The sequence below is a fragment of the Pleurodeles waltl genome, chromosome 10 (assembly GCF_031143425.1).
Source record: "Pleurodeles waltl isolate 20211129_DDA chromosome 10, aPleWal1.hap1.20221129, whole genome shotgun sequence".
NCBI lineage: Eukaryota > Metazoa > Chordata > Amphibia > Caudata > Salamandridae > Pleurodeles > Pleurodeles waltl.
In genome coordinates, this window is record NC_090449.1 from 1,021,130,484 (window position 1) to 1,021,157,447 (window position 26,964).

The 26,964-nt window shown below is 43.9% G+C and overlaps 1 protein-coding gene across 1 annotated transcript in view; it reads left to right on the forward strand.

The window, feature by feature from the left end:
• LOC138262152 (sulfotransferase 6B1-like) overlaps positions 1-26,964 on the forward strand; it is a 125,955-nt gene that overhangs the window by 92,978 nt on the left and 6,013 nt on the right. Inside the window, exons 4-6 of the mRNA XM_069211941.1 lie at positions 4,901-5,027; positions 15,212-15,306; positions 21,540-21,696. Coding sequence (XP_069068042.1) covers positions 4,901-5,027; positions 15,212-15,306; positions 21,540-21,696 — 379 coding nt within the window. The remainder of the gene's footprint in view (positions 1-4,900; positions 5,028-15,211; positions 15,307-21,539; positions 21,697-26,964) is intronic.

A 26,964-nucleotide genomic window follows, 5' to 3' on the forward strand; every position in this document is an offset into this window, starting at 1 on the left:
ATCTTGGAGAAAACATTGGGTGCCTCTTGTGGAAAAAAGGCAGCGCTGAGCCAACTATACATTTTAACTAGAGTCCCTCTCTTCTGCTTTCAAACATTTTGCAGAAAGAAGTGAAATCACCAGCTTCTGATAGGCAATAATCTTGTTCTTCTGGTCCAGGAGAGGTTCACTCAGTGCAGAGCATGGAGCAGAACAAGCTCTTCTCGCTGTTTCTGGTAACCGAGGGGCAGAATCTGTAGATTCTAAATCTTGTGAGCAGCTAACTAGGCATTTAATCAGGTCAATAAACTGCAGGGGTGATACCTCAAGCATAAGCGGGCTATACCAGCCATTAAAGGCCTGCTTCAGGGTTAAAGTCCCTAGCCAAAGGCGGGCCATAAGGCTATTAGAACATTCTGCCCCACAGTGCTCCGTGAGGCCTTTGTTCACAGCAACAGCTGTAAAAGGCAAACATTGGAACGTTGGAGCTCAGGGCTTCTACCAACCATTAGAAAACCAGAGCTACTCTGTTTTCTTCAATGGAACGCTCTACATTCTAATGGTCTAATAGACCTTATAGCCCGCCGGGGCGGGCTGTACCAGCCTTTAAAGGCCTGCTCCAATTTTAAAAGAGCGGGCCTTTAATGCCGGTGTAGCCCAGCTATGTGGGGCAGTAAGGCTATTAGAGCATTTCCCCACTAGAGAGCAGAATGTTCTAACAAATCAAATAAAAGCCTTATGGAGCCCGAGGGGATTGGAATCCCCTCGGGCTTCGTAAGGCATTTTTTCACAGCTGTTGCTGTGAGACGGACATTGGAATTTTGGAGCTCCGTGCTTTTAGCAGCCTTTAGAAGCCTGGAGCTAGCCACTGTCTTTAGTGGATTGCTCTACATTGCGAGAGGAGCAGCTGATGAAGAAGCGAGACGGGTCACTTGAGGGAGCACGTTTTCATGCTGGGCACGGTGGGAGTTGTAGTGTGGTGGCCCAGAAACTGGATCACTGGAACACAGAAAAGAAGACCTAATACAATGACTAATGCTCAATACTGTCTTTAAGACAAGCAAAGGAAGCCTGTGAAGGACTTAATTATATCAAGGTACCCTCACCATGTTACCTACTTACACTCTGACCTGGAAAGATACATTTACTCTGCCCCTCTGATGAAGTCACAGTCACACTTGGTACTTTCAAGACTGTGTCCATCAATACACACAGATATTTATGATTAGCCAGCTCCTGCTTACACCTGTAAGCCTTCACTACTGCAGTTGTGCTGCGCCTTGACACAGGGAGGCTTTTTCTCTTTCCTGCGTTCATCTTGTAGGCTCAGAATGCTACAAGTTCTTTCATTCCTGACAAGAAGTGTAGGATGACAGGTCTAGTCCCCAGTAGTGTTAATACAATGCCATTGGCATACATGAATGCCATGAACCCTTGCTGGAGATTGATATTTACAGACTGGCTTATTGCTGCCGACAAAGGTTTCATTGGTAGCATGAAAAGTAGAGGGGGGTGTGGCAGGCCTGCCCGCTGTCCTTTCAGAAATGCAAAGAATCTGGCACTGTATGAGTGTAGGGTTGTTCCAGTCTCCGTCACTTCATTGATAAGAAAAGATATCCCTACTTGAAGCATTCTTCATGTTGAGTGATATTGCAAGAAACCATCCTGGGGGCATTCCTCTTCATCGCAGCACATGCGGATGTGAATGTGAATGGGTTTGCGGAAAGTAGTCAGGCATAAAACCCACTTTTGAGGCATGGATAAGATCAAGCCGCACCCTTCTCAGATCTTGGCCAACATCTTGACATTGAGATTGATTAGGCCCTAGCTCAACTCTTTGCAGGCAACTGGAGGTTGGCAACAGGGCCTGGTGACCAGGCCCTTTCACAACCTTTGCTTTGCTGTCCCCTCCTTCAGCTGTTGGCAGCAGGGGTTGGCTATAGGACTTAGGCTCATGCCTAGAATAAGTTCAGTAAGTAAAGATCACATCTAGTGCCGAACTGAAAGCAATACAACTTGGTAAAAATAGCGACAAAGAGTGGATACAGAGAGGCCCTGGTGCTGCCTCTGTTGGACCTCTGAGATAGTGCGCTGGAGAGATGGAGGTTAGACACTCTGCTGAGAGTCTCGGTTTCAAGCTTGGAGTTATGAGCACCTTGCTGACTCTCTTTGCAATCCTGGTCCTCTCGCTGGTTTATTCCAGGTTTATTTAGTTATTTAGTCAAGCAATAGGAGCTGCACCACTTAAGGGATATCTCTGCTGCACTAAGCTCCAAATGTCATAGTTTTCTAAGGTAGAGGTAAATCTGCTGCCAGAGGCCAGGACTTTAGATTGTGCAGATGGTCCTGTGTAACCTAGTTGATAGCTGTTGAGAAGCCAATCCCTGCAGGCCTGTGTAGTACTTTCAGTACAGAGATTGTCCATGTTCATTCCAGTAACTTGCCATGTTTTCCCTGTCTAGGCCACCTTACTTTGGAATTTTTTGAGTGAACATTCAGTATTGGAATTAGGGAAGCTGTTATTCCATGGAAATTCCAGTGAGATGTTGGGGTCTGAGCTGAGACATGACCGGTATGGCTCTGTGCTGTTGGTCACAGAATAAACTCGAATTTCTACTTTACCCTCTTCATCTTCTGTTCGATGATTGCAACATCATTGTCTTAGCCATGAACTGCTGAGCAATCCCTGCCCTGCAGAACCCACTCATTCAGCTGTGCATTTGCAATCTGTTTGAATATGGCTGTCTTTTCCAGGCATTGGATCCCCAACAATGCAGTCACACTTCTTTTATTGTTCCTTTTTTGGTGATGGTAATTTATTCATATTAAACTTTTTCCATTCATATCGACATTAACCTGTGCTCCATGCAAATGTATTTACTGTGTATTACTTGCGTTTAGATTCACCATAGCTAATGTAGGTCTTATTATAATATGGCAAATGTTCTGGTTGCCATCTTGCTTCATGTCATGTGCATTTCTTTCTTTATTCAAGGAGAACTTGAACTAGGAATATCAGATGGTGTATCTTTTGTTTTATGTTCCCATGTGAAAGTTTTTGTTAATGCTCTATCAAGCACCTGCAGGGAACTGCTTGGACCAAATGCATCTCATTATGTTGCAGATAACTGTAGAACTGAAGGATATTTAGGGAAGTATCATTGTGTAGTATATGTTTTTGTTTGAATCTTTTTATTACAATTTTAACATAGGTGATTCTGCATCATATAGTGTAGAGGTGGTAAACATTCTCGCCTCGAAGGCTATAGCGTGGTAGTTGTACGAGACAAATTGATCATAGGTTCTTTTGCTGTATTTATGAATGAGGAAGGTAAGAAGAACAAAGTAAGAAAGCTCTTGTATCCTCAAGTGTCAGTGACTTCACAGGGAAGAGAGAAGGGAAAGTGGAGGTAAGCTCTAAGAAAAGAAACAGAAGCACAGTAGAATAAAACCAACATTATGTATCAACAGTGGTGTTAATTCCTAAAGTCCATGTGCAAAGACCGGCAGACATTAAAGGGTTGGGAGATGACCCATCAAAACAGGCCTGTATGTTCTAGCATTCAGAGTGGGCCATTTTCTGCAAAGGCTTGAGTTGTGTTAAGGGTATTACTGGTCGGGGAAGAGTTGCTGGGCCCTAAGTCGTGGGGGGGAAGGATTCTATGCGAGTGAGGTATTGTATTAGTGGTGCCCATGTCATCTGAAATTCTTTATCGGTCCTTTCTAGGAAGTGCGTGAGTTGCTCCATAGAGAGCACGTTCCACAATTGGTTGAACCACTGGGCTATGCTATGTTTCCATACAAGAGCGATCAGTTGTCTGGTGGCATGCAGGATAATTTTGTAGCATCTGAAACTGATTGGCCCTTTGTGGGGCAATCATGTTTAGATGTCTCAAGTGTCAGTTATTAGAAGTATGCACTTTAAGGTTGAGTAGGTGAGAGTCCAGATGCTTTCTCAGATGCCTTTCAGAGGATTTCCAGCAGAACCTCGTTATCCTGTGCTCTGTTCAGAACTTCCCTGACCTTTCCCTGGCTTGGCAAGGGCGCTGGATTCTCCCTTTATGGGAGAACTAATTTTGCTTGACTTTATTTTAAGGCAACTTTATAACAGTTCACCATTGCTTCTGTGATTTTGAATTTCCTTGAACTACAGTCATCTATTATCGTTTTACAACTGATTTGATGATTTTAATTTATAATTTTGTTGATGTAATGTAGTTTTGAAAACAAAGATGATTCAGCATCCTGCAGAGGGCGGTTTGGTCCCAGGCTATGCAGGCCATGGATCCAGGTGGACTGTGCTTCTGTGTACACGTCTTCCACTGATACAGGAGTTTAATGAAGACAAGTGAACATTTACCTATAGACTGAGACTGTGCTGCACTGCGCAGGTGTGCTTCGAAGCCTGTAACCCGGAAACAAACTGTATGGGCCTCTGTGACTTCCTTGTTTTCATATATGTTGGTGATTTCCTTTAGCTGCCAGCAGAACATTTGTTCTTTGTATACTGATTGCTTCATTAAACTTAATGTACTATTCTGATTAATACACAGTTACTTTGATGTTGGACCCCCACCCACCTTTTTAAAACTGTTTCATTGCTGTATATTAGAATTTTCCCAACACAGTAGCTATGTGCCGGCCTGATCCACTTTTTGTCATTTTGTTAATTTGCTATGTTGGCCTGTCCAGGACACCTGTGTAACTAGACCATTGGCAGGTTCTTTATATGGTTTTGGATGTTGCCCATCAGAGAGTCAGTGCTCCCTATCCACCTGAAGTAGTACTCCTTTCATTGTGGGTGACTACCCTCCCATGAACAGCCCATGACATGACTAACAATAGGTGCCATTTGATCAACAGGTGTGGCTGCAGGAGTTTTAGTGAGCTCTTGGTTTCACTGTTTGTTTTTTCCCAACAGACTTTGGTGGTGTTCCGAAATCCCAAGGATACCGCAGTGTCGATGTTCCACTTCTATAATGGGTTGTCTATACTTCCCAATTACAGTTCCTGGGATGAGTGGTTCACGCAGTTCTTGAGCGGAAAAGGTAATTTACTTTTTGTCCTAAATGGCCGACGACTGTTTGAAAACCACTTATCATCAATGCCCGCTCTAGTGAGCCACCACAATTGAGGGCACTGTGCAGACGCATCACAGACTGCTACCTTGTTTATTTCCATAAAAGGTGTGGTGTCTTGATTGAGTTTGATAAAGAATGGGAATGCTGCAGTAGGAATGTTGGCATGTGTATCTTCCATCTTTCTGGCTAGAATTAGGGAATGGACTGTTGGTGGCTCCTCTGATGTTGATCAAGTCTCCTCTTGCTCCTGTGCTGAGCTTACCCATCTTAAAAAATTGGATCAAACTTGTAGCTTTGGCTCCCTATCTTTCAATGTAACACTGACAAAGACACAACAAAGTCCTCACCCGTGCCTCAGTGAAGCAACATGGCTGACACTTACTAGCATACATCAATTTTCTCATTCAACTTTAATATTAGCTGCTCTCTGCATCCTAAATCTGCCGCCTCTCCCTGATCTTTACTGAAGGTAAATTTATATTGTTAAGGTAAGTACATGGACGTCTCTTCAGCAATGACTGTGGAACACAGTGCATTTCACTGTGTTTTCCACAATTTTATTTGATCATCAGCTTCAGCATGACCGAACCCAGATTTTTGGGACGCACATCTATGTAAGTACATGTAACATGTCACAACAGAGGGGCATTGTTGGTACGGGAATGTCCTCTGCATGTTAAATGAGCATGTTCCCCAGCCCTGAGTGACAGACTGCAAGTTTCTGGTATCCTAAGTTTTAAATAATGGCCCTTATGACACGCGAATGTAGTGTGTAGCAAGACGGCTAAGCTGCTCCCTAACTCTGAGAAGTCTTGGACTTATTCTGTGACCAGGAGGGGTCTGTGTAAAATGAGGCATGAGCCTGCCCTGATTTTACACAGAGAAATACTGTCCCTGTTACTGGGTTCCGCATTTAGACCGATGGTGGCAACAAACCTTGTTTTAGAATCAGTAGTGTAACCCAGACCTTACTATCTGAGTCACTGAAATTAAGGTCTACTGACACCCTCATGTAAAGGTCTGCTTCTCTGCACTTGCCAAGCCCTTCGCCCTACCACACCCAGCACTTGCTAAGTGTGTTGATGTGTCTAGCTTATGTGGTACATGCACGGTGTGTATGAGTGAGCCACAGTGATGGAGGCCAGTGGCCTAACCTTGCCCAGGACTGTGCTGTTCAATAGTAGAAGTGTTCTTGCTCACAATTTCTGCTGCTTGAGGGAGGAAGCCTTCACACTGAAGCCAGGGGAGTAGAGAAGGGGCCCCTTTAGATATTCTAAGAAGGTTTGTGGTTAACACGGAACTGCTGATTAGTCTTAAAGAGCAATGCTTTTTGGTGGATGGTGGGTGTGAGGGATGGGACCAATGCTTAATTTGAGGCAGTGGTTGCTGGTGGGGACTCCTGACCCTCATGTTTGGTACCGGTGGGGCACACCAGCACTTATTTCTCCTTATCAGACATTCCCCTAGACCAAGAGAGAGGAAAACACACAAACTGGAAAGAGGAAGATAGAGAATGGGGAAAAACCATCAACAAGGGAGGAAACAGGAGTCTGTAAGAGTGACATAAAGGGGCAGGGAGTGTCTCTTAGTAAATGAAAGAGTCATGAGATGCGGTGAATTCAGGACTACACAGCATTTATACTGAGTGTGGGGACATTTAATAGCACCAGCCACTGTCTTTTGAGCAGTCCTTTGGGAACCAGCACTCATTATATTATAAATTAAACACTTTGTGAGACTTCATGTTCCATCATAAAAATGTGAGGAGGCCTATAGGTGAAGTCTTGGTGTTTGTTTTTCCCTGTTCAGTACTTTAGATGGATTGATGACGGCCAAGTGCATAAACCTCATACCTCTTTGTGCCTCTGTTGTGGGTGTTGCAGAATAGAGATGACCCTGCTGTTGTGAGAAGCATCACAGTACACAAAGGCTGTGATTGAAGAAGAGCTTGGAAAGGACACTTGAAAGCAGAACCACCCTAGACCTGTTTTACTATTGAGACAGTGAATCAACATCTTCTGTTTGTCAGAAGTGTATAAAAGTGGGACTCACTACTCCCCTTTGTTGTTCCAAGTACTCTATGACCAAGGAAGGTAGTGTTCCACACAGTACTCAGAAGGTTGTTGTAGAACCACAGATGATGTCTGTCTTATGGCTAGTCATCCAGAAGTGAATAGATATCACCTAAGGTGGGGTTTGGATCTCTTGATGAGAAGCTGCATACCGGTCCTGAATCACCCTGATCTTTCTGCTGAGAGAGGGAAGGAGCCTGCCTACACTGACGGAGGAGAGACTGTCCAGAAAGGAGTGACGTTCAACATGTCTCCAGTTGTTGTGGGTGATCAGAAGAAGCAGACTGCTGGAAAGCGATCCCAGAGGACCTGGATCTCAGAGGGCACATCCTCCTTCCCAAACTTGGCCAATAATTCCAGGTAGAAATCACAACTCTGTAATATGTGGTTGCCTAGGCCCAGTCAAGGCTGTGATTGAGTGTTGCATGATCGACCCATACAGCGCGGCATCTATTAAATCCTGGCTGACCTATGCAGCACTGAGTCTACCAAATTTGTGACTGGTCTGTGTGCAACATCCTAATTCATGGTCAGTGCATATGGGAGCTACATCTGCTGAATCCATGAGCAGCACATGCACTGCCCGTAACTGCCCAAGTGTTGAAGGTGCATTTGGAGGCTACACCTAATGGGAAGCTGGCTTCAGCAAAGGTTATAGCAGCCGACTGCAAGAACCCTGTGGGAAGGCACTTATCAACAATACAGACATGACCCCGACATCTCAGGACTGCAGTTCCTGGTGACCACAAGGCAGAATCAAAGCAGGTAGACCACCAAACAGGGCCCAGCACCTGGGAGAAAGATACTCCAGACCTGCCTGAGTGTGGTTGTCCTTACTCTTTGGAGTGTGTAGGTGTACACCACAAGTACTGGGCAGCCTGAAAGTGACCCTGACAGATCTGATTGACCCTTGAAGGTGTAAGAGACTCAAGTCTGAGCATGCATTCATACTGGGGGTGATTGACGGCACCTGTGCTGGATTGATGCTACTCCTGTTGACCCATAGTGATAAAGGGGAGGTTGCCTAGAACTCCTAGAGAAACAGGTGACAGCAAGAGAGTGAGACAGGCTCTGGACCTACCAACAGAGCACCCAGAGACACTGCCTTGTTTTTATTCAAAGTAGTGTGTATATTGAGTACCATTGTAGGATTAAAGTACTTTCTTGAAAGAAAGTACTTGGCTGAACAGTCACTTTATTGGGTTGTTTAATGGGTTGTTCATTGATTATTAAGCTCTGAGTTCGAATAACCCCATCCATCCACTTACCTGCGAAGTCTGTGACTGCTCGTCTTCGCTACTCTGAGAGTCAAGTGCAGAAAGAGTTGTCCTTGGCCAAGTTTGCAAAGCCATCTGAGGCAAATGACCTCAACCGCTCTGTTGACTTTCAGTAGCGTTTCAGGCTATATGATGGCTATTTAGTTCATTATCCTTCATCCAATAAATATTTATCCTCTTCACTCCTCAATTTTGCCAATAGGTATTGTCATAGGGTATTCCATATACCCTCTGGAATGAGAGGTGACTGCTGGTGTTTCCACATATGTCTCAATGCATCATTACATTAGGTTGAGTCCTTTAACCAGCCTGACGCCATATGAAGGTGGCCTCTTCCTCATGTGATGGTGACTCTGCATTTGGCAATAAAACAGGCCAGGGACAGACCAGGGTCACAAAACATCTCTCTGGTTTAGGTATATCTCTAATATTTCCCATTAGCACCAGCACTGGAGAGGCTTTGACATGGTTATAATGACCATTTTAAACACCCTCGACCAAAAATCAGCTATTTCCTTGGATTTCCTGTCTATATTATAAAGTCTCTGTTGGGGTGTTGGTAACTGGGACATTCATGCTCAACATACAAGAACATTTCACGTAAGCCGGCTGTCTAGTTAGCATGGTTAAGTAGTGACCAGACCTGGGTTTTTAAAAAGGGATTTAATGAATGCAGTTTTTGTTTCATTTTGCATCATAGCAAGAGTGAAGATGGCATTGATTGTTATCTGTGCAGGTATTGTGATGGATTTAATATCCAGAATTTCCTTAAAAATGTCCAGGGGGCATTGGTCATCTGAGATCTTGATCTTCTGTGTGATCTTAGATTTTGATAGGGGTGTGTAGACCAGGAGAGAGGGGCTTTAGGGTTCTTGCTTCAGTTGTGGAAAGGTGCAGGCCTGGTTGGGAGTGTTGGTTCCCTGATGGTTCTTTGAGTTCAGGAGAGTCTGTTGGTCTTTAGCTCTTTGCTGGAAGTAATTGACACAGGCACCAGACTATATTAGCGAGAGAGTTGTTTCATCTACATGAACCCTCAGTTTCTTAAACCCTGAAATGATTCTGAACCCTTCAAAGCAGGGCTTGGTCCAAACTAGAGGCTGGAGGAATAATATTAACTTTTCCCTTGCTGATGTTTGCTCTGTGGATGTGCAGCTGGTGGTTGTATCAATGTCTATTGGTTGAACTACAGCATTCCTCCTAAAGGCCTCTTTAGTGGCTTTTAGGCACTTGAGCTTTTTGGGGTGCGATGGCTCTCAAATTATTTTGCCAAATGCTTTGGACAAACGTATTAAATTTCGGGTTAGCTTACGGCTGGTAGCTGGAGGTCTCACAAGACATTTCATATTTGAACATCTAGCATCAACATTTAAAAGCAGTAATAGTCTATAATTCATTGGACTACCAGTGGCTCACAAGAAACCCCTCCAATTAAATCTGTTATATACCCTGTCTTTAATCTGCCTGTACAGCCAACTGAACTGCTTCTCTGGAAGTCTTCATCTCCCAGCATCAATCCCCTTCCCTCTAGAAATTCACAGTGCTCTAAAGTACATATGTGGCTACATGTAACCACTTTATAAAACTCCTTAAATAAATAAATATCATTTTTGAACATCCACCATAAACATTTAATGGCAGTAATTGGCTTTGATCGAGAGGGTGATCGCCAGTAGGTAGTTATAGTTAGGACCATGTTTCCATAGGAAAAGTACTTTTTTAATCGCCTATATCTTTGGCGTTGTTTCACGTATCTTCACCAATTACAAAAAAAACAAAATGTGCCTATGATTCTTGTTGCACGGGTAAAGGTTCGGGGTGACCTGTCAAGCGAGGCCAAGAAAAAGAGGGGGTGGGGAAGACAAAAAAGTGTATTTCCCATGTTAATCCCCATATTAGTTTTGGACACGACTACAGCCTGAGCCCCTGGACGGAATTACACAACATTTGACAGAAAGCTAGATTTTGTTCTGCAGCTTGTGCTTTTGTTATTTGGTGTAAATTCATTCAGTAGTTTTCAAGATATTAAGGGGAGAAGACATTTGTATATCTAGGGCCACAAATCCATCACAACGAATTTGTGACTATCGCAGCTAATATGGGAATGCGCACGCCAATTCGAATGCCGTGATTGGCTGGCCGCAACCTGAGCAGAGAGTTGTGGCTGCCATTTTACCTCATTGATACAGTCCCCTGGACCCAAACCAAATGGCAGAAAGTGTCATAAGGGGTTAGGTAGGATGTGTCCTGACCCCACGAGAGGAATATGGGGGGTGTTTGCGGAACCCCTTACGAGTAAAATATGTAGAAGGACAGGTTTTTTATTCAACTCAGAATATTCTTGAATTTGTTGCAACCATCAGCACGTCCTTGTAGGAACCTGGCTCTGTATATACTATACCAAAATGAGGTATAGTGTGCACAGAGTCCAGGAGTTCCCCAGAGGATTAACAGAGGCTAAAGTAGATAATACTAATGCTCTTGTTTGTGATAGTGTGGTGAGCAGTAAGGCTTATCAGAGGATAGTGCAAAGCATTTGTTGTACACACACAGTCAAGAAATGAGGCACACACTTAATGACTAACTTCAGGCCAATGTTTTTATATAGCAAGCATATATTTTGTTACTTTATTATTAGAACCAAAAGTTCTTTGTTGCAGGTAAGTTCAGTTGTAAGCAGGTATCAAGCATATGTATCAAATGTACTTTGTTTAGGTTTTGCAGATAAAACAATAACACTTTTCAATTTTCAAAGTTGATACAGTGTGATTTCTTATGGGAACCAATGCAGTCCTAGGGGAGAAAAAGTGTTAGCACAGTTAACAGGTAAGTACTCGACTTACGATACCAGTCTTCAGTGGGTATAATGTCCACAGGTCAAAGTTCAAGTTAAGCCCAAAGGTGCACCACCAGAAACACGGGGCCGGCCGGGTGCAGAGGTCAAAGTTACTGTTTGGTTTTCAATAGAATCCTGTGAGGACTGGGGGGCTTGGTAGAACACAGATTGCAGGTAAGTACCTGTGGTTTCAGGACACAGGCTGGGGGGTTTTAGTCAGCATCGGGGGGGCCACGAGTCAGCACCAAACATACACCCTCAGCGGCACTGCGGCAGCCTCGATCATGGATCAAACACAGCATCAGGCACCCAATGCTTTTCAAAGGGAGAACCCCAGGGGCCACAAAGATGCTGCAGGCTGGGTCCAGGGGGTCAGTTCTGGTAAACCTGGATCATGGTGCAAACACAGCATCAGGCACCCAATGTTTTTCAAAGGGAGAACCCTGGGGGCCACAAAGATGCTGCAGGCTGGGTCCAGGGGGTCAGTTCCGGTAAACCAAAGGCTGGGCAGGAAGAAGAGCCCGCTGGACGTTGCTGGACCATTGGTCAGATTCCCGAAGGCCAGGGGGCTGCGGATGCAAGGGTACCTTTGGGTGTCTGGAATCCTCACCAGATCCAGTCTTGGTCCGGGTTGTTCTCTGGATTCAGGTGCTGGTGTCGTCGTGTTGGTCAGGAGGGGTCAACCCAGGATGGACTTGAGGTCAGAATTGCCTGGGGACCTTGTCTGGACCAGTGGGCCACCTGGACTCAGGCAGTGGGCATCAGGTGCAGAGTGGACAGGGCTTGCAAATTCCAGGCAGTTCTGGAGTTCTTTTGGAAGCTTTTTTCTGGACAGTGCTGCTGTCCTCAGGAGTTCTGGGTCCTTTGCTGGGCAGGCAGTCCTCTGGGGGTTTGTAGAGGTTGCTGGTCCTGCAGGATGTGTCGCCTTTTTGTAGCAGGAGTCTTGAAGCTGCAGACAGGCTGGTAGAGTTGGGGCCAAGTCAGTTGTCACCTGGAGTCTTCACTGCTTGGGTCACTCTGCAGTCCCTCTTCTTTCTTGAGGTTGCCAGGAATCTGGTAAGCACGGTTCAGGGATGCCTACAAATACTAGATTTAGGGCTGTTACAGGGGTCAGAGGGCAGTAGCCAATGGCTCCTGTCCCTGAGGATGGCTACCCCCTTCCTGTTCCCTCTCCCTTTGTGGAGGGGGGATATTCCTATCCCTTTTGGACCCTCTCCTCCAAAACAAGATGAAGGATTCTGCAAGGAGGGGGTCACATTAGGGGTGGTCCTGGCTGCAGTGGTCACTCCTCCTTGTTTTACTTAATTTTCTGCCTGACCTGCCACCAAAAGTGGGGCTTGGTCCGGGCGGCGGGCATCTCTACTAGCTGGAGTATCCTCGGGCACTGTAACAGGAGGCCTAAGCCTTTGAGGCTCACCGCCAAGTGTTGCAGTTCCTGCAGGGGGGAGTTGTGAAGCACCTCCACCCAGAGCAGGCTTTGTTCCTGACCCCATAGAGTACAAAGGCTCTCACCCCATGGGGTCAGAAACTTGTCTGTTAGTGGCAGGCTGGCATAGACCGGTCAGCCCTACACTGGAGTGTTGGGTAAAATACAGGGGGCATCTCTAAGATGACCTCTGTGTGCATTTTACAATAAATCCAACACTGGCATCAGTGCAGGTTTATTGTGCTGAGACGTTTGATACCAAACTTCCCAGTCTTCAGTGAAGCCATCATGGAGCTGTGGAGTAAGAACAAACTCCAGCCTATGTACTTATTATGGCCACTCTGCACTTACAATGTCTAAGAATGGACTTAGACACTGTAGGGTCATATTGCTCATGCAGTTATTCCCTCACCTGTGGTATCATGCACCCTGCCTTAGGGCTGTAAGGCCTGCAAGAGGGGTGACTTACCTTTGCCACAGGCAGTGGTTTGTGGGCATGGCACCCTGAGAAGGATGCCATGTCAAATTTACATTTTTCTTCCCACCAACACACACAACCTGCAATGGCAGCGTGCATATGTTTGGTGAGGGGTTCCTTAGGTAACCACAACATATGCTGCATCCCTTAGGGATCCTCTCTGTCCACAGGGCCTTGGTACCACTGGTACCTTTTACAAGGGACTTATCTGTGGGCCAGAGGTGTGCCAATTGTGAAAACAATGATACAGTTTTAGGGAAAGAACACAGGTGCTGCAGCCTGGTTAGCAGGATCCCAGCACACACTCAGTCAAGTTAGCATCAGATATCAGGCAAAAGGTGTGTGTGTGGGGGGGGCGTACTGCAACAAGGGGCAGTTTCCTACAGTCCCCCCATGTAACATTGCAAAGAACTCACAAATATTGGGAAAAGATAAAAGGAAATACATTCACAAACTCACTCAGACACTAATGTATTCACCCATAGACATGCTTAGAGACTCATGGAACCTCTCACACATGCGCAACATGGGGTTAGGTAATTATAGGGGGTTGGCTGCAGAGACAGGCCAGTCCCTGCAGCCAACCCCCTCCACACATAGGCAAAGGCCATGAGGGACTCAGGGTTGGATGAGTAAAGAGACAGGCTAGGCCCAGTGGCCAAACCTCGCCATGCATGGATTTTGGCTATGCGCGGTGGGGGGTTGTGTGGTTAATCGTCTTGGCCACAGGGCCAACGCCAGCCTATAACTTGAACCATAAGGTATCTATAACTCACAACCTTGCCATGTACAGCTAACTACCCCATATATTACAGTATTCATTACAACTTCTAAAACTTTATTGAAAATATAAATGAAACAGTAGCAGTCAAATTATTGAGGAAAAAACTGTGCATGGCAGGGGCGCGAGCTATAGTTACCTTAGGGCGCGAGTTATAGTCACTTGAGATAACTATAACTGATGAATTTCTATGGTGCTAGTAAATTCAGAACCTCACTATAACATCCCTATAATCTTTGTTTTTTTAAGTGAATTTCTATGTTTTTTAAATTCTGTTTCCTAACTATAATGTTCCTGTAACCTATGGCTTTTTCAGTGAATTTATATGTGTACTGTACTTACATATAGGGGCTTTCCACCACCTCTTTTTATCCATGTGTATGTTGTTGTCAGTCACATTTTACTTCTGCCCACTACAGCATGCAGCCGTCGCCATCGGGTAGGCCTAGGTAAGCCACTGGTTAACTTCACTTTGGGTGACTGCATTTTGCTCTCCCAGAAGCAGCACGTGCACACACAAGGTAGTTCCCTTCCGTGCCAGTATTTATGTTTTTACTTTATAATTACTTTAAAGTTGTCTTTCTCTTTAGAGCCTGAGGTGAAAGCACATCGCTTTACACCAGATGTGATCACAGACCACAATCCATCTTTATTACTTCCAGTCTCCTACCAATGCTGTTGTAACATAAGCAATCTTTATTTTAAACACAGCCCTAAAGGAAAACAGACTAGGTTTAAAAAAAAAAAAGTTCGGAAAACTTTTTTTTAGCACTCAGTAGAGGTCCCATGGACCATTGCCTATTCCTAGAAAATGTTTTGACAACTCTGACAAAGGGGAATGGGCTCCTAAGACACCTCATTTGCACTAGGGTTACTACCTCCTTTGAGATGTTGGTAACTTTCCAATAATTTGTGACCACTGGAACACAATAGAAATCGCAACTTGGAAGTGATGTCCTAAACATGTCCCTTTAAATTTGCGACTCAGTTTGGAGTCGCAAAGCTGTTCTGTGATTTGGTATCAAGAGACTGAATTGCAATTAGGGTTTTGAACATACCCAAAGGCTATTTTATGGTCGCAAAGGTTACAATTTTGCACATTGGATTATTTGTGACCACAAAATAGCTTTGTCCCTTTGTTCAGAATGTAGTGGACGGTGTAGGGTGATAATTATAAAAAGTAGAATGTTGATCCGTTCATCTGTAGGGAATAAAAGAGCTGAAATGTACTGTAACCAGTGTTTGTGGTGACGCTGCCTTCACCTACATGCCTTTCTCTTCCAGTAATGTGGGGCTCATGGTTTGAATATGCCACGTCCTGGAAAGAACGTGCAGAGGATGAGAATGTGCTGTTCATCATGTTCGAAGACATGAAGGCGGTAAGTCGTGTTTCTGTCTCATTGTGAAGTTTAGCACCCACTTAGAATACATCCATTATTGTTCAAGGCTCCAGTGACATTGTGACCCTGCGGCTGTAGCTCAGAGCATCCCCACCTCTGCCCTCCTGGTCCTGAGGAGGGATCCAGCAAAGACTGAGCAGTCAGAAGAGCATCTCTGTGTGTCAAACTGCTGCCCTTCTGCTGACAGGTTCACCTAAGAGGGGCTTAGGAGCTTAACATGGACCAAAGATAACCTTTTCGGATCCTCAAGACCACTGTTGATCCAAAATACATGGAAACTCCACAGTGCAAGAGGGGACAGGTGTACAAGACCTGGGTGTCTCTGGCATGTGATATGTTGAGGGTACCGCTGTCCTGTTTACATATACCACGTTCATTACAGTTACCTGTGTGTCTTTGGCATGTACTATGTTGACAATACCACTAATCTGTTTGCATTAACCAAGTTCGTTACAGTTCCCAGCATTTCATTGGCATGTAATATGTTGAGGGTACCGCTGTCCTACTTACACATGCCAAGTTCGTTACAGTTCCCAGCATTTCATTGGCATGTAATATGTTGAGGGTAACTTTGTTCTGTTTACATATACTAGGTTTACCACAATCCTCTGTGTGTCTTTGGCATGTAATAAATTGAGGATTCCGCTGTCCTGTTCACATATACCGAATTAATTACAGTTACCTTTGTGTCCTTGCCATGTGATATGTTGTCCTGTTCCCAAGTACCGAGTTCATTACAGTGACCCCCATAGTACATTAGTGTTTCCACACCTTAAATGCACAGCTCATCCTTAGATTAACAGGTGCCTGGGCAGGGACTTTGAGAGTCCCACCACGTGCACATGGGTCAGGTGTACTCTCAGTTCATAGACACATTAGTGACAATAATCCAAGATCAACTTTTGTTTTATAGATGTAAAAAGTGAAATAAACTTTGTCCAACAGTCCATTGGACTGCCCTGTCTGAAGGCGACTTCATGTTTCCTAGATTGCACAATCTGGCATTAGGAACACTTCAGGAAACACAGAAGGACGTTTCCACCATGTTGTTATAACAGATTGGAGCCTGGTATTGGCAGGCTCAGGTAGTTGTTTGTGTCCAGTTCTGAACTTGTAGTTGGGTGGTGCCTTCAGAAGTGGTATCATCTGAAGATTTTACATTGTTCTTTATGTCCTGTGCATGAAAGGGATTTAAAGACAGCTTCTTTCTTTCGCAAGTTTTAAAAAAGGACCATTATTACATTTGGCTCAGCTTCACCAAAGAATGCACTCGGAGGAGCTTGAAAGTTTGACTTTGCTCTTAAAGGCCTTTGTCGTGGGGTGGGCACAGAAATAAATATACACTACCTCTGAGATGTAAGCATCAACATCAGGCAACACCAAACCTCTTCTTCATTGTGTAGTATATTGTATCCCTTCTGAAGTGATTTGTAACTCTTTTTTTCAATCTGATGATGGGGTATTGTTCTGGGTTCAGGTATACACTTAAAAACAGTCAATAAGGGTGTTTTCTCTTTCGATTTACAAAGGTGTTTTCTGGTTTGATAACATAACAAGTCCACCTGTCTGACTCTACAACACATTACAGTTTACAATCCACCACATACCAATTTCTAAACCGTACAGACCAGAATAGTCAAATATTGCTCAGTAAAATAAACTTTAATTTCCTTGAAAGTGTAACTTCTAGCTCTTTCTGTGTACTCTAACAGAAAAATACCAAATGCAAATCCTCTTGTCAGTTAAAAGCATCTGAAAACAATGCCGAACTGCACCTTTATGTTTTTAGAGGAACCAAAAACAACTGAAATGTTTTTAACTAACTCATGAAGTCATAATCGTAATTTTCCAAGAGCTATCGCTGGAAAGTCCTAATTTTAATAAAGAGACGAAGGCAACATTCATGCATTCTTTCTTGACATTAATTAACATGGCAGCCAGATAACAGTGAATTAAATCAGAAAACTACAGTTCCCAGCACCCCCTGGGACTATGAATATTCATGTGTAAAACGCGGGTGCCTCAGTGGTCCTAAAGAGAGCTATTCGGGCCTCCAGTGCCCCCTTTCTTGCTGCTGAGACAGTTAATCCAACTATTCTAAGAAGAGGTACAGATTAAAGTAGACACAGCTGAACACCTTCAGCGATGAAAACAGCCCTTCTCAGAAACCTTTCTCATCACCGGTTTGATTGGACGAGTGTAGAATTAGGAACTGGAAAGCAACAAGCAATTAGATACTACATAAAAAAGGGAGGGATAGAGATAAACTATTCTCAAAGCAGCTAGGTAATACTCGCCTCAGTGTTCTTAATAATTAAATAGAAGAAAGAAGGCATTGTAGGACCATCCCTTTCATGACATAAAAACAATGCTTCTGAGATCATCAGACTTGTGCCCGCATTGATAGCCCAAGCAAGCACCAAGTTCTGTTTCAAACGTAGGGGCATATTTTCAAGGAACAGGTGTAGGGCAGTGCCACAAGTCTTTCTGCTGTGCAGACCTATGCCAGTTTGAAAGGGCAGAAATGCACCAGATTTGTAAGATATGGTGCATTTCTGTCCTTTTCTCCTGCACTGGTGAACAATTTGCTGCCTTACACCAATGCCACCATGGTACAAGGGTGCCTGCGTTGGATGCAGAATTGTTTATGTGCAAGAAGGGCACCTTCCTGCACAAAAAGAATCCATGAAGGCTTTTTCCTCTTTCTGCAGCACACATAGAAAGAGTAAACAATGAGTAGTAATACAAATATTTATCCTTGTTGCGTCTGCCCTGGGGAGGCGTACAGTTTTGATGCATTCCTGGGTCTACAGATTCTTGTAAATCTTGAAATGTATCAAAACCCATGGTTAGTTGTGTGGGAACACCTACTGTAATGTCCATGGAACACCTCCCTGATGCAGTGTAAGGCAGTGCAGCGACTTGCGCTGCCTTGCCTTACACCATATCTCCGAGGCCATGAAAAGTCACACAAAGTGGCTTTGTGTGGCCTCGACGATATGGGTCTGCAATCTGCACCAACGGAGTGTCACAAAAGTAATGCACCGGCAGCGCAAGGGGCTTGTAAATATGCCTTGTGGGCTCTACCTAGGAAAATTATGTTTTGCAAAGCTGCCGGCACACTCTCGGTGCTCGGTTAGCGGTCTAGAGTTGTATATTAGAATACAGTGGATGTGACGTCATCTTTAAGGCTTGTTACAGCATTGAAAGCTGGTGGAGCGCATGACGTCATAACCGTGTGATGACTGGCTGCACTGAGGAGGCTGCTGTGCCTGTGAAGCAGACGTCACTACTGGCATTAATACTTTAACTTCCCTGAGGAGCTCTAGACACATAGAGACTGAACAAACCATGCACCAGCAATTTTCATTCATATATTAGGACTTGTTCTGTTGGTAAAAGCTTGAGACTTGTGAGTGAAGGGTGCAGCCTCCTAAAAATAAATGAAATACCCTACAAGACTATCAAACAACAAAAGGCTCGATGGACTACTTCGTATTGTTTGAGGGTGCCAACTTATAAAATATTTTTTCGACTTTAAAAACCCTTTTGGCCCCATTCTTAAAAATTTTGTACATTTGTTGTACGATTTTCCTGTAGCTTAGTTTTTTTTTTTTACTTTCAATGTTAACACCAATCCATTAGATGTGCAATTCAAGGTAGCATTCCACGACACTGTGAGAGTGGCCTAACGCTAAGCAGGGCGCCTTGATCATCTATTTACCGTGGCACAACACCATAGTATGCAGTGTCTGTTTATCTTGCTAGTCTATCAGCAAATATTGATAACTCAACACTGTAGGTGGGAATAATGTTAAAGGATATGAGATGAACCTTGTGGTGTTGTATCTCCTCCCATGTTCATGGATTTTAAACATTGGATAAATTATGTATTTATCCACTTCTCTTGATGTCAACAAGCCCGCTGTTTGTCTGATGTCGCTTTCATTAGTACCACCACTATAAAATATCATGTGACATCACTTCTTGTGATGCTATTTGGACGCCCCAGGATGCATGATGTCACTTCCTTCAACAGTGTGATTTTAGTGGATGGAGGTCACTTGCCCTGTAATGTTTCTGTTGTAGTAAGTTCCTGTACACACAATCCTACTTGCATTATAGTGGCCTTCCTGTCAAAGATGTCACAGCCGACCGCAAAACCCCCAGTGACGTCATTACACATAACAACATTCCAGAATGGTTGTTCTTAATAATTGTTAGTGATGCAGGGATGGGTAAAGAGGACAGTTCTTTAAACTGGATGTCTCTGTAAACCTGTATCACACAATGCCTTGTTACAGATATCTTGGAAAACAGTAATGAAACATGAACTCCTGTCATGATCGTGGTTGTTTCGATCTTCTCTACTTACGCTATAATTTTACCAGAACTGTTGGTGTATTTACATGAGGTGATGTAAGGGTATAATTTTAGGAATTTTGAATAACAAGTGCAACAAAAAATTTAAATGGCATACATTGGCGTAATTTAAATTTCACCCAGGCCAACTGATTACCACACAATGATTAATCTAGAATGTTACTATTCCCCACTGTCTGTAAACACAAGTGGTAGCTTTTGCAATGGATGTAATGACCAAGGAATGAATGACCATTACCAAAGCGAGTACATCTCACTTTTATAATACAAGTGCTAAGCTACTGGCGTTGTCAATGCTTGTTTGTGAAGCATTTTTAACTTAAAGAAGAGCAGAGACATAATTGTAAGATATTGCAAGATAGAACACTGAATTCATTTTTTTCAACGTGTCTGCACAGAATGGTTTATTTTTTAAATTGTATGCAGGAAACTCTGAACAGAATTTAAAAACCCTGTTGCACCTGATCCAAATAAGAAAATTACGCACACGACTAGTTTCAGGTAGCTGGAAGAACATCACAGCTGTCTGAGAAATTGTCAGAATTTACAGGACAAGGCTTGTCATATACTTTCTAGATGACAAAGACCTGGTACCAGGGCTTCAGACATTTGGTGCTCTCCAGCAGCCTGGTGAGAACATTCTCCTGGCCTCTGTGAGAAGATACTTCATTTCATTCACTCTAAGTACATCTTCAGCCTCAAATACAAGCTGAGTGAGGCCAGAAGCCAGCTTGGCTTCCATGAAACACAATCAAAGAAAGGATGTAAAAGTAAACACATCCAATAAGGTCTGCTCTTTAGTGAGACCTGGCAACAATGTATCTGTTGCTGTTCTTTTACTGATGGGCTTGGAAGGTGGGAAGTAGTACCCTGAGCACAGGGAAAGAGAATGTGAGAAGGGAAGCAGCACGTGGGGAAGAGAGCAAGAAAACACATCCACCCCCACGCAGTGCTCAAAGAAAAAGAAGTAGATCCCTGGTGCGAGCCATAGAAGGAAAAAAGGAGCATATTTAAAATCCTCTAGCGCCTTACTGCGCCGTATTAGTGTCATTTGTTTAAGCTAATGTGGTGTTAGAAAGGCTTTTTTTGCCACACCATATTTACAAAGTGGTGCAATGCTCGCATTGTGCCGCTTTGCACTCCCTTGTGCCAAATTATGCCTGCGCCGGACATAATGTATGCAAGGGGGCGTTCCGGCCTTAGGAGGCCTGAAAAAATGGCGCAGTGAAATCTACGGCGTTTCACTGTACTATTTTTTCATGTCATTTTTAACGCCTGCTAAGAGCAGCCGTTAAAATGACACACCTATAGTAACCTATGGGCCTCGTTGCATTTTGCTGCATTAGCGTCAACATTTTTGATGCTAGTGCAACAAAGTGCCAGAGTAGCGTAAAACATTCTGGTGCTAATGTCCTAACGAGCGCCATGGTGCACCGTATTGTAAATGCGGCTCATCCATAGTGTTGCTAGGTGCGGCACGGGTGACACAAGAAAACTGGTGCATCAGTGCTGATGCACCAGTTTCTGGTAAATATGCCCCAAAGTCTTTCAATCAAAAGGGTGGTAAAGAAGCTATGCCCCAGGGGAGGCACAAACACAAGAAGAGGAAGGAAAGCCAGCAAATAAGAAGTAAGAACATGAGATTGACAAGAAAGCTGACAAATAATAAACAATGGGAAGATCAACAGCTTAATATTGGAATCGTACACAATATGTCTTTGGCAACAGACACCTAAAATGGGTCCTTAGGTGAGACCTAATGCACTTCGAACAGGCCTTAATGGACTAGTGCAGAACAAGATTTAAGGCTGACTCTTTTCTCATTTCAGGATCTGGCTGCAGCAGTTAAGAAAATCGCAGATTTTTTTGGGTTGAATTTGACAGAAGAGCAGATTCGATTAATCACCGAACGAGGCCACTTCAAAGCTATGAAAGAAAAATCCCCAGAGTCCCATGGAGACTTGGGCACCCACGTTTTTCGAAAAGGTATGTCTGCAAATATCTTTTTGGTCAAGGATGCTACCATTGTTGTTGGGGCTCTAAAACCCCCTCCAAATGTTCACAATGTTTACATTCACAACTAAGCACTGCAGATCTCACTTTGCTACATGGTTCTGCAACATGAAACCAGCAGCCTGCCTTTTGCAGGAAGACTTGGCCTTTCCTTTCAGAGGAGCCCAGAGATGGGCACTCCCCGCGTACCCCAACCACTCAGGGAATATGTAAAGTTTAGAAGACCTTCTCAATAATCTACAGTGCACCCTACTTCCACCCACAATGTTTAACTACAATGGATGTTCTGCAGTGGGGCACATCTACATTGTGGCAGGAGGGTGCAGTTTGACTTCTTGCATGGTACCCGCTTGTTCTGTAATGCCACACTGTGTTTATTTTTTTTCTCTGTCATTGCCAGTTGTTGCAAGCTACCAAGCTGGATAGGAGTGTCTCCACTGTGTTCATATCATTTTTCAGCTGCTGCAACACTCAATTGCCCCTGTGTGTGTAAGGTTAGTGAAGGCTGATAAAGGTCTCTTAGATTTAACATTGGATTATTTAAAATTGTGTCCTGTGCTCTTTGTTGTAGAGGGGAAACCACGGCCGAACAAGTGGCCAGCAAATATTTTCAAAAGCGGTCTTCGCTGACTATCTGTGATAGACCTTTCTTTTGCAAGCCTGACATTGAAGCTTTCAAGAGAGGAAGGTAGGAGAAGGAGGATGAGGGAAAGAGATTGGAAAATGAGCAGAGGGATACAGAGGAGATAAAAGTAGGGAGGGAAGGAACAGGAGAGAAAAAAGATGAAGAGCAGAAAGTAAAATAGTGGAAGTAAAAATGAATAGTGAATACAAGGGAAACAGTAAGGAGGAGAGAACAGTAGAAAATAGAAGCAAGAAAAAGGATAAGGGACTCATAGGGAAGATATGTTGAGAGGAAGGAGAGAAAGGGCGACGGGAAAGGAGGAGCGAGTAGGAAAAAGTTAAAGAAAGAAGGAGACAGTGAGTATTTTGACCACAGATCATAAGTATGGGTAGAGAAAGACTGAAGAAGAGAGCGAGAGAGTAAGACAATAGAAGTGAGGCAAATAGAGTGGGAGGAACAAAGATGACAGGGATAAAGCAGATTAAGGAAGAGGTAGAAAAAGAGAGTGAGAAGGGAGGAAAGGTGAAAAGAAAAAGGAGAGAGGCAGCAAAGGATGGAAGATAAAATGAAAAGTAAGGCTAAACATATAAGGAGAGAAGGGGCGAGGAGAAAAAAAATGTCCAGTATTCCATCTCCGAGAGCACGGCCGGCATCAAGCAGAAGGGCAGTCCTGAGGCACCACAACAGTTCTTCTTATGTTGGGTCCACATGTCCAGGGGTGTACTGAAGGGGTGGTTTCAGGGGTCAATATTCATACCTGGTGCCGGATTTAAAGTGGGAGAAACTTATAGACACATTTGTTTTTGTAATTTCATTCCTTCCCCTGCCCAGGCCCTCTAATATCTGGGATGACAAAAGCCTAGTGTGAAGTTCTTGTGAGTGCCAGACGTAGCCATTACTGAAGTGCAAGTGTGGTGGGTGGCATCTTGCCTCTCACCAACCCTGGTAGGGTGTGACCCATCCTGACCACACAATTTCTCCCCTTGTGATACTGTCTGAAAGGAATACACAAAGGACAACCACCCAATACACACAGGCTTGTGACCAAGAATACATGCTGTAGGCTTTAAATGGTTAGGACAAGAAAATTCCAACTGTCTAAAAGTAGCATTTTCAGAACTGTGACTTAAAATCCAATATTACCCTTAAAGAGGATTTGAAATTACAATTCTTTAGAGATCAAACATTACATTCCTACCTGTTCCATATCAGACATCATCACTTCTTAAATGTATTAAGGTAAACCAATGTTATCCTACGGGACAGGTAGGCCTTACAGTAGTGAACAACTAATTTAGGAGTTTTTCACTACCAGGACCTGTAAAACGTAAAAGTACATGTCCAACTTTTTAAATACAGTGCACCCTGCCCAATGGACTGCTATGGGCCTGCCCTAGGAGTGGCTTATATGTATTAAAAAGGAAAGGTTCAAGCGTGGCAAAAGGTTTATGTTGACAGGTCAAAATGGCAGTTTAAAACTGCAGACACAGGCTGCAATGGCAGGCCTGAGACGTGCTTTAAAGGGCTACTTGAGAGGATGACACAATCAGTGCTGCAGTCCCACTAGTAGCATTTAATTTACTGGCCCTGGCTACAGGTGTTCCCACTTTACAAGGGACTTATAGGTAAATTAAATTTTCCAATTGGGGGTAAGCTAATTCTACCCTGTTCAGAGGAGAGGACACAAGAACTTTAGCACTACTGGTTAGCAGTGTTAAAGTGCAGAGGGTCCTAAGGCCAACACAAATTAAATCCACAAAACAGGAGGAATGAAGGCAAAAAGTATGGGAGAAAAACACACACCAAAGATGTCAGGTCTAACAATGATCATTCAGAATGCTGTAGCCAGGTACCACTTGACATGGCAGGACACCATGGTCTGAAGCTCTTTACGGATAGAGGAACACTATTGGCACCCAGATTCCCCTCCTGCACTCCCCCAGACAGTGCTCCTGCAGAGAGGCTGGGTGTGGAGTAGTGAAGGGCTCTCCTGCTGCTGTGGTTCCTGGTTGCCTTCTTACCATCTCAGCTCTGCACAGTAGGATGAAGAGCTTTGCAAAGCCCATGAGCTTTGGCTGCTGGGTTATCATTGAGAGTGCAGGACTGCACAACAGCAACATAAACTCAATTTACCACTGCAAGTGAACACTTATCCAATAAGAGTTAGGATGGGGCTCATTGCAGCAATGCAGAAGAGGTTTTGTTGATGAACGCTGAGCGGGCCATGGTATAGAGGTTGTTTATGTTCTTTAAAGACCGCGCAGGCTGTGGAAAGCAGTTGGATAACAGTAAAATCAGTAGGCAGTAGAGCTGTCTGAAAAGCTATGGCGTGCCACCTAATGGGTGGGTTTAGTAAGTATGTGAAAGGAAACTCCATACTCACTACAATTAAGTCTGTTGCAACCCAATTTTAAAGTATTCACAAAGAGATAGGAAAATGTGTTCTAACCCATGAAAACTCCGTTAGTGTTTTGACCTCTTGAATGTGGTTTCTGCTGTATGGGGAATCTCCCTAGTCGAGTCTCGCACAGTTTAAACTTTTTAAAAAAAATAGAATTAGAAGCTGCAACCCGTAGTGCCTGCCTTTTAATATAAGTACAGTTGTGTGTGGACAGTTAGGATAAAGGGCTCTGGGCGGGTTCCGGGTACAAGTATGGAGAGTCCATATGTTGAATATTTGTATTAAAGTGATCATGGAGTGCACTTGTAGTGCTTGTGGGCAGGAATCCATTTTGGATCATCTGTGAGTATGGTGCATAAGATGGAAGATGGAGAGAGCGAGCCTTCTGTAGCAGGCAGGAGGGATAAAGGAACCCTTTTGAAGTACTGGGACAATCTCTGCCCCCTTGTTACATTCTTCACCCAGAAGTGTTACCCTCAACAGACCGAGAAGTAGCTGAGTAAGGAAGTCTGTTACTCTTTTGTGCCTTTGTTTTGGGTTTCTCTGGTAGTGAATTCCCAGCCCATCCCTTGTTACAGCTTACAAAGTCTGTGGCTTGGCTAGCCTGAAAGGGATACACAAAATGTCAGAATCTGCTTGAAATCAGTTCCAAAGATGGACCATTGGAATAGATATTGAAGTCAGTAAAGTTCAGATATACCTGGTAGAATCCCATGTCAGTCTGCTAGTGTTCACATTAACCAGTGCCAGGACTCACCCAGCAAGGTGGGTGGAAATACTTGAGTACTAGCACCAAGGTCTCTGATTACTTGCTACCATGAGAGAGAACCTGTACAAGACCCCTGCTAGGATTGCTATGGGCTGTCTGGAGAAAAAAAGCTGTTGTTTGCTGAAAAAAAAGTTCTTCAACTGCTTTCTCCGAGGAGAACCAGCATTATGGAGTCATCAGCCCAACTACATGTTCACAAAGGAGCTTTGCAAGGGGCTTGGGTTGAAAACTTCCTGGAGAAGGGAAATCTGCCATGATGGAAGAGGTTGACTCATTTGACAAACTCTTCAACCCGTGTTCCACTCAGGAGAACATTCTCTAGCTGAGCAGGGAAGACAAAAATCTGAAATTCTAGGGAGTTGTGTCCTTCAAATATGCTGACCAGTGGCGACTTAGTGAGTGAATCGGCTCCTTGTGAGCAGTTATGGTGCATATAGTGGAGGCAAGGTTCTCTTTTGAGGAGCGTGACAGTCATATGGGTGAGACTAGGTACTAAGTTGTTGGAGTATGACTTTGACCTGGATCCCATTCCTGGTAGGTACAACGGAAAGCTGCCTTACTTTCATTAATCCCAATAGCTGATGAGGAAGAGCGGGATGAGGGGACCAGATGATGTTGAATGTTTAATTCCCTCTACTAAGACTGAGAACACAACTTGTCTCATAGAGCAGTGTTTTCTATTTTTTTAATCCAGAGAACTTTGAAGCTTGTCAAAGTAGGCTGGCCAAAAGTGAGGCTCTTAAGTGGAGATTTATAAAGCTGTGTTAAGGTAACATCAGAGTTATCTATCTAGAAAATGTGATTCGTATCAAAATGCAAAAGACAGTTACCTCCTCAAAGCTAAGGAGCAAGTTTGTCAACCTGATGAACATTGGACATTCAGGAATGACTTTGAACAAGAGGAGTTTACTTGAAATGTATTGGTTGCTAAAGATGTACAAGCCATGGAGCAGGTTTGAGGGTGTGCAACCAGTGGAGTGACTGACACTAATCTTGTCAGAAGCACACCACCCATGGTTCCGATGAAGGTTCCAAAATGTGTTTGGGAGAAAGTGATGTTAGAACTCTTATGGCCTTCGCATGGGCAGCATTCAGATCTTAGGCTTGCCCTTGTTTTAATATGTTACAGGTTCAGATGGAAAGAAATCCTGTTTGTGAGACCATCTTATACCTATGTTTCCAGTGGAAGTTTTTGTCTATGATGGCCTTCCTAAGACTCTGGTTACAGAAAACAGAATACAATTTATATCTCATGGAAGAAGTGAGTTCTTGAAGAGACAGGACTACAGCATTGGAAAACAAGTCTATACCATCCCCAGGAGAGTGGATTAGGTGAAAAGGCTAATAATTTCTAGTTGTGTCGGAGTGGCAGTAGCCAGGACATAACCTGTTAAAGAGGTGGTTCTAGAATGTTTTAGGTCCTATCATTTCAATCCCCTTTTTCAC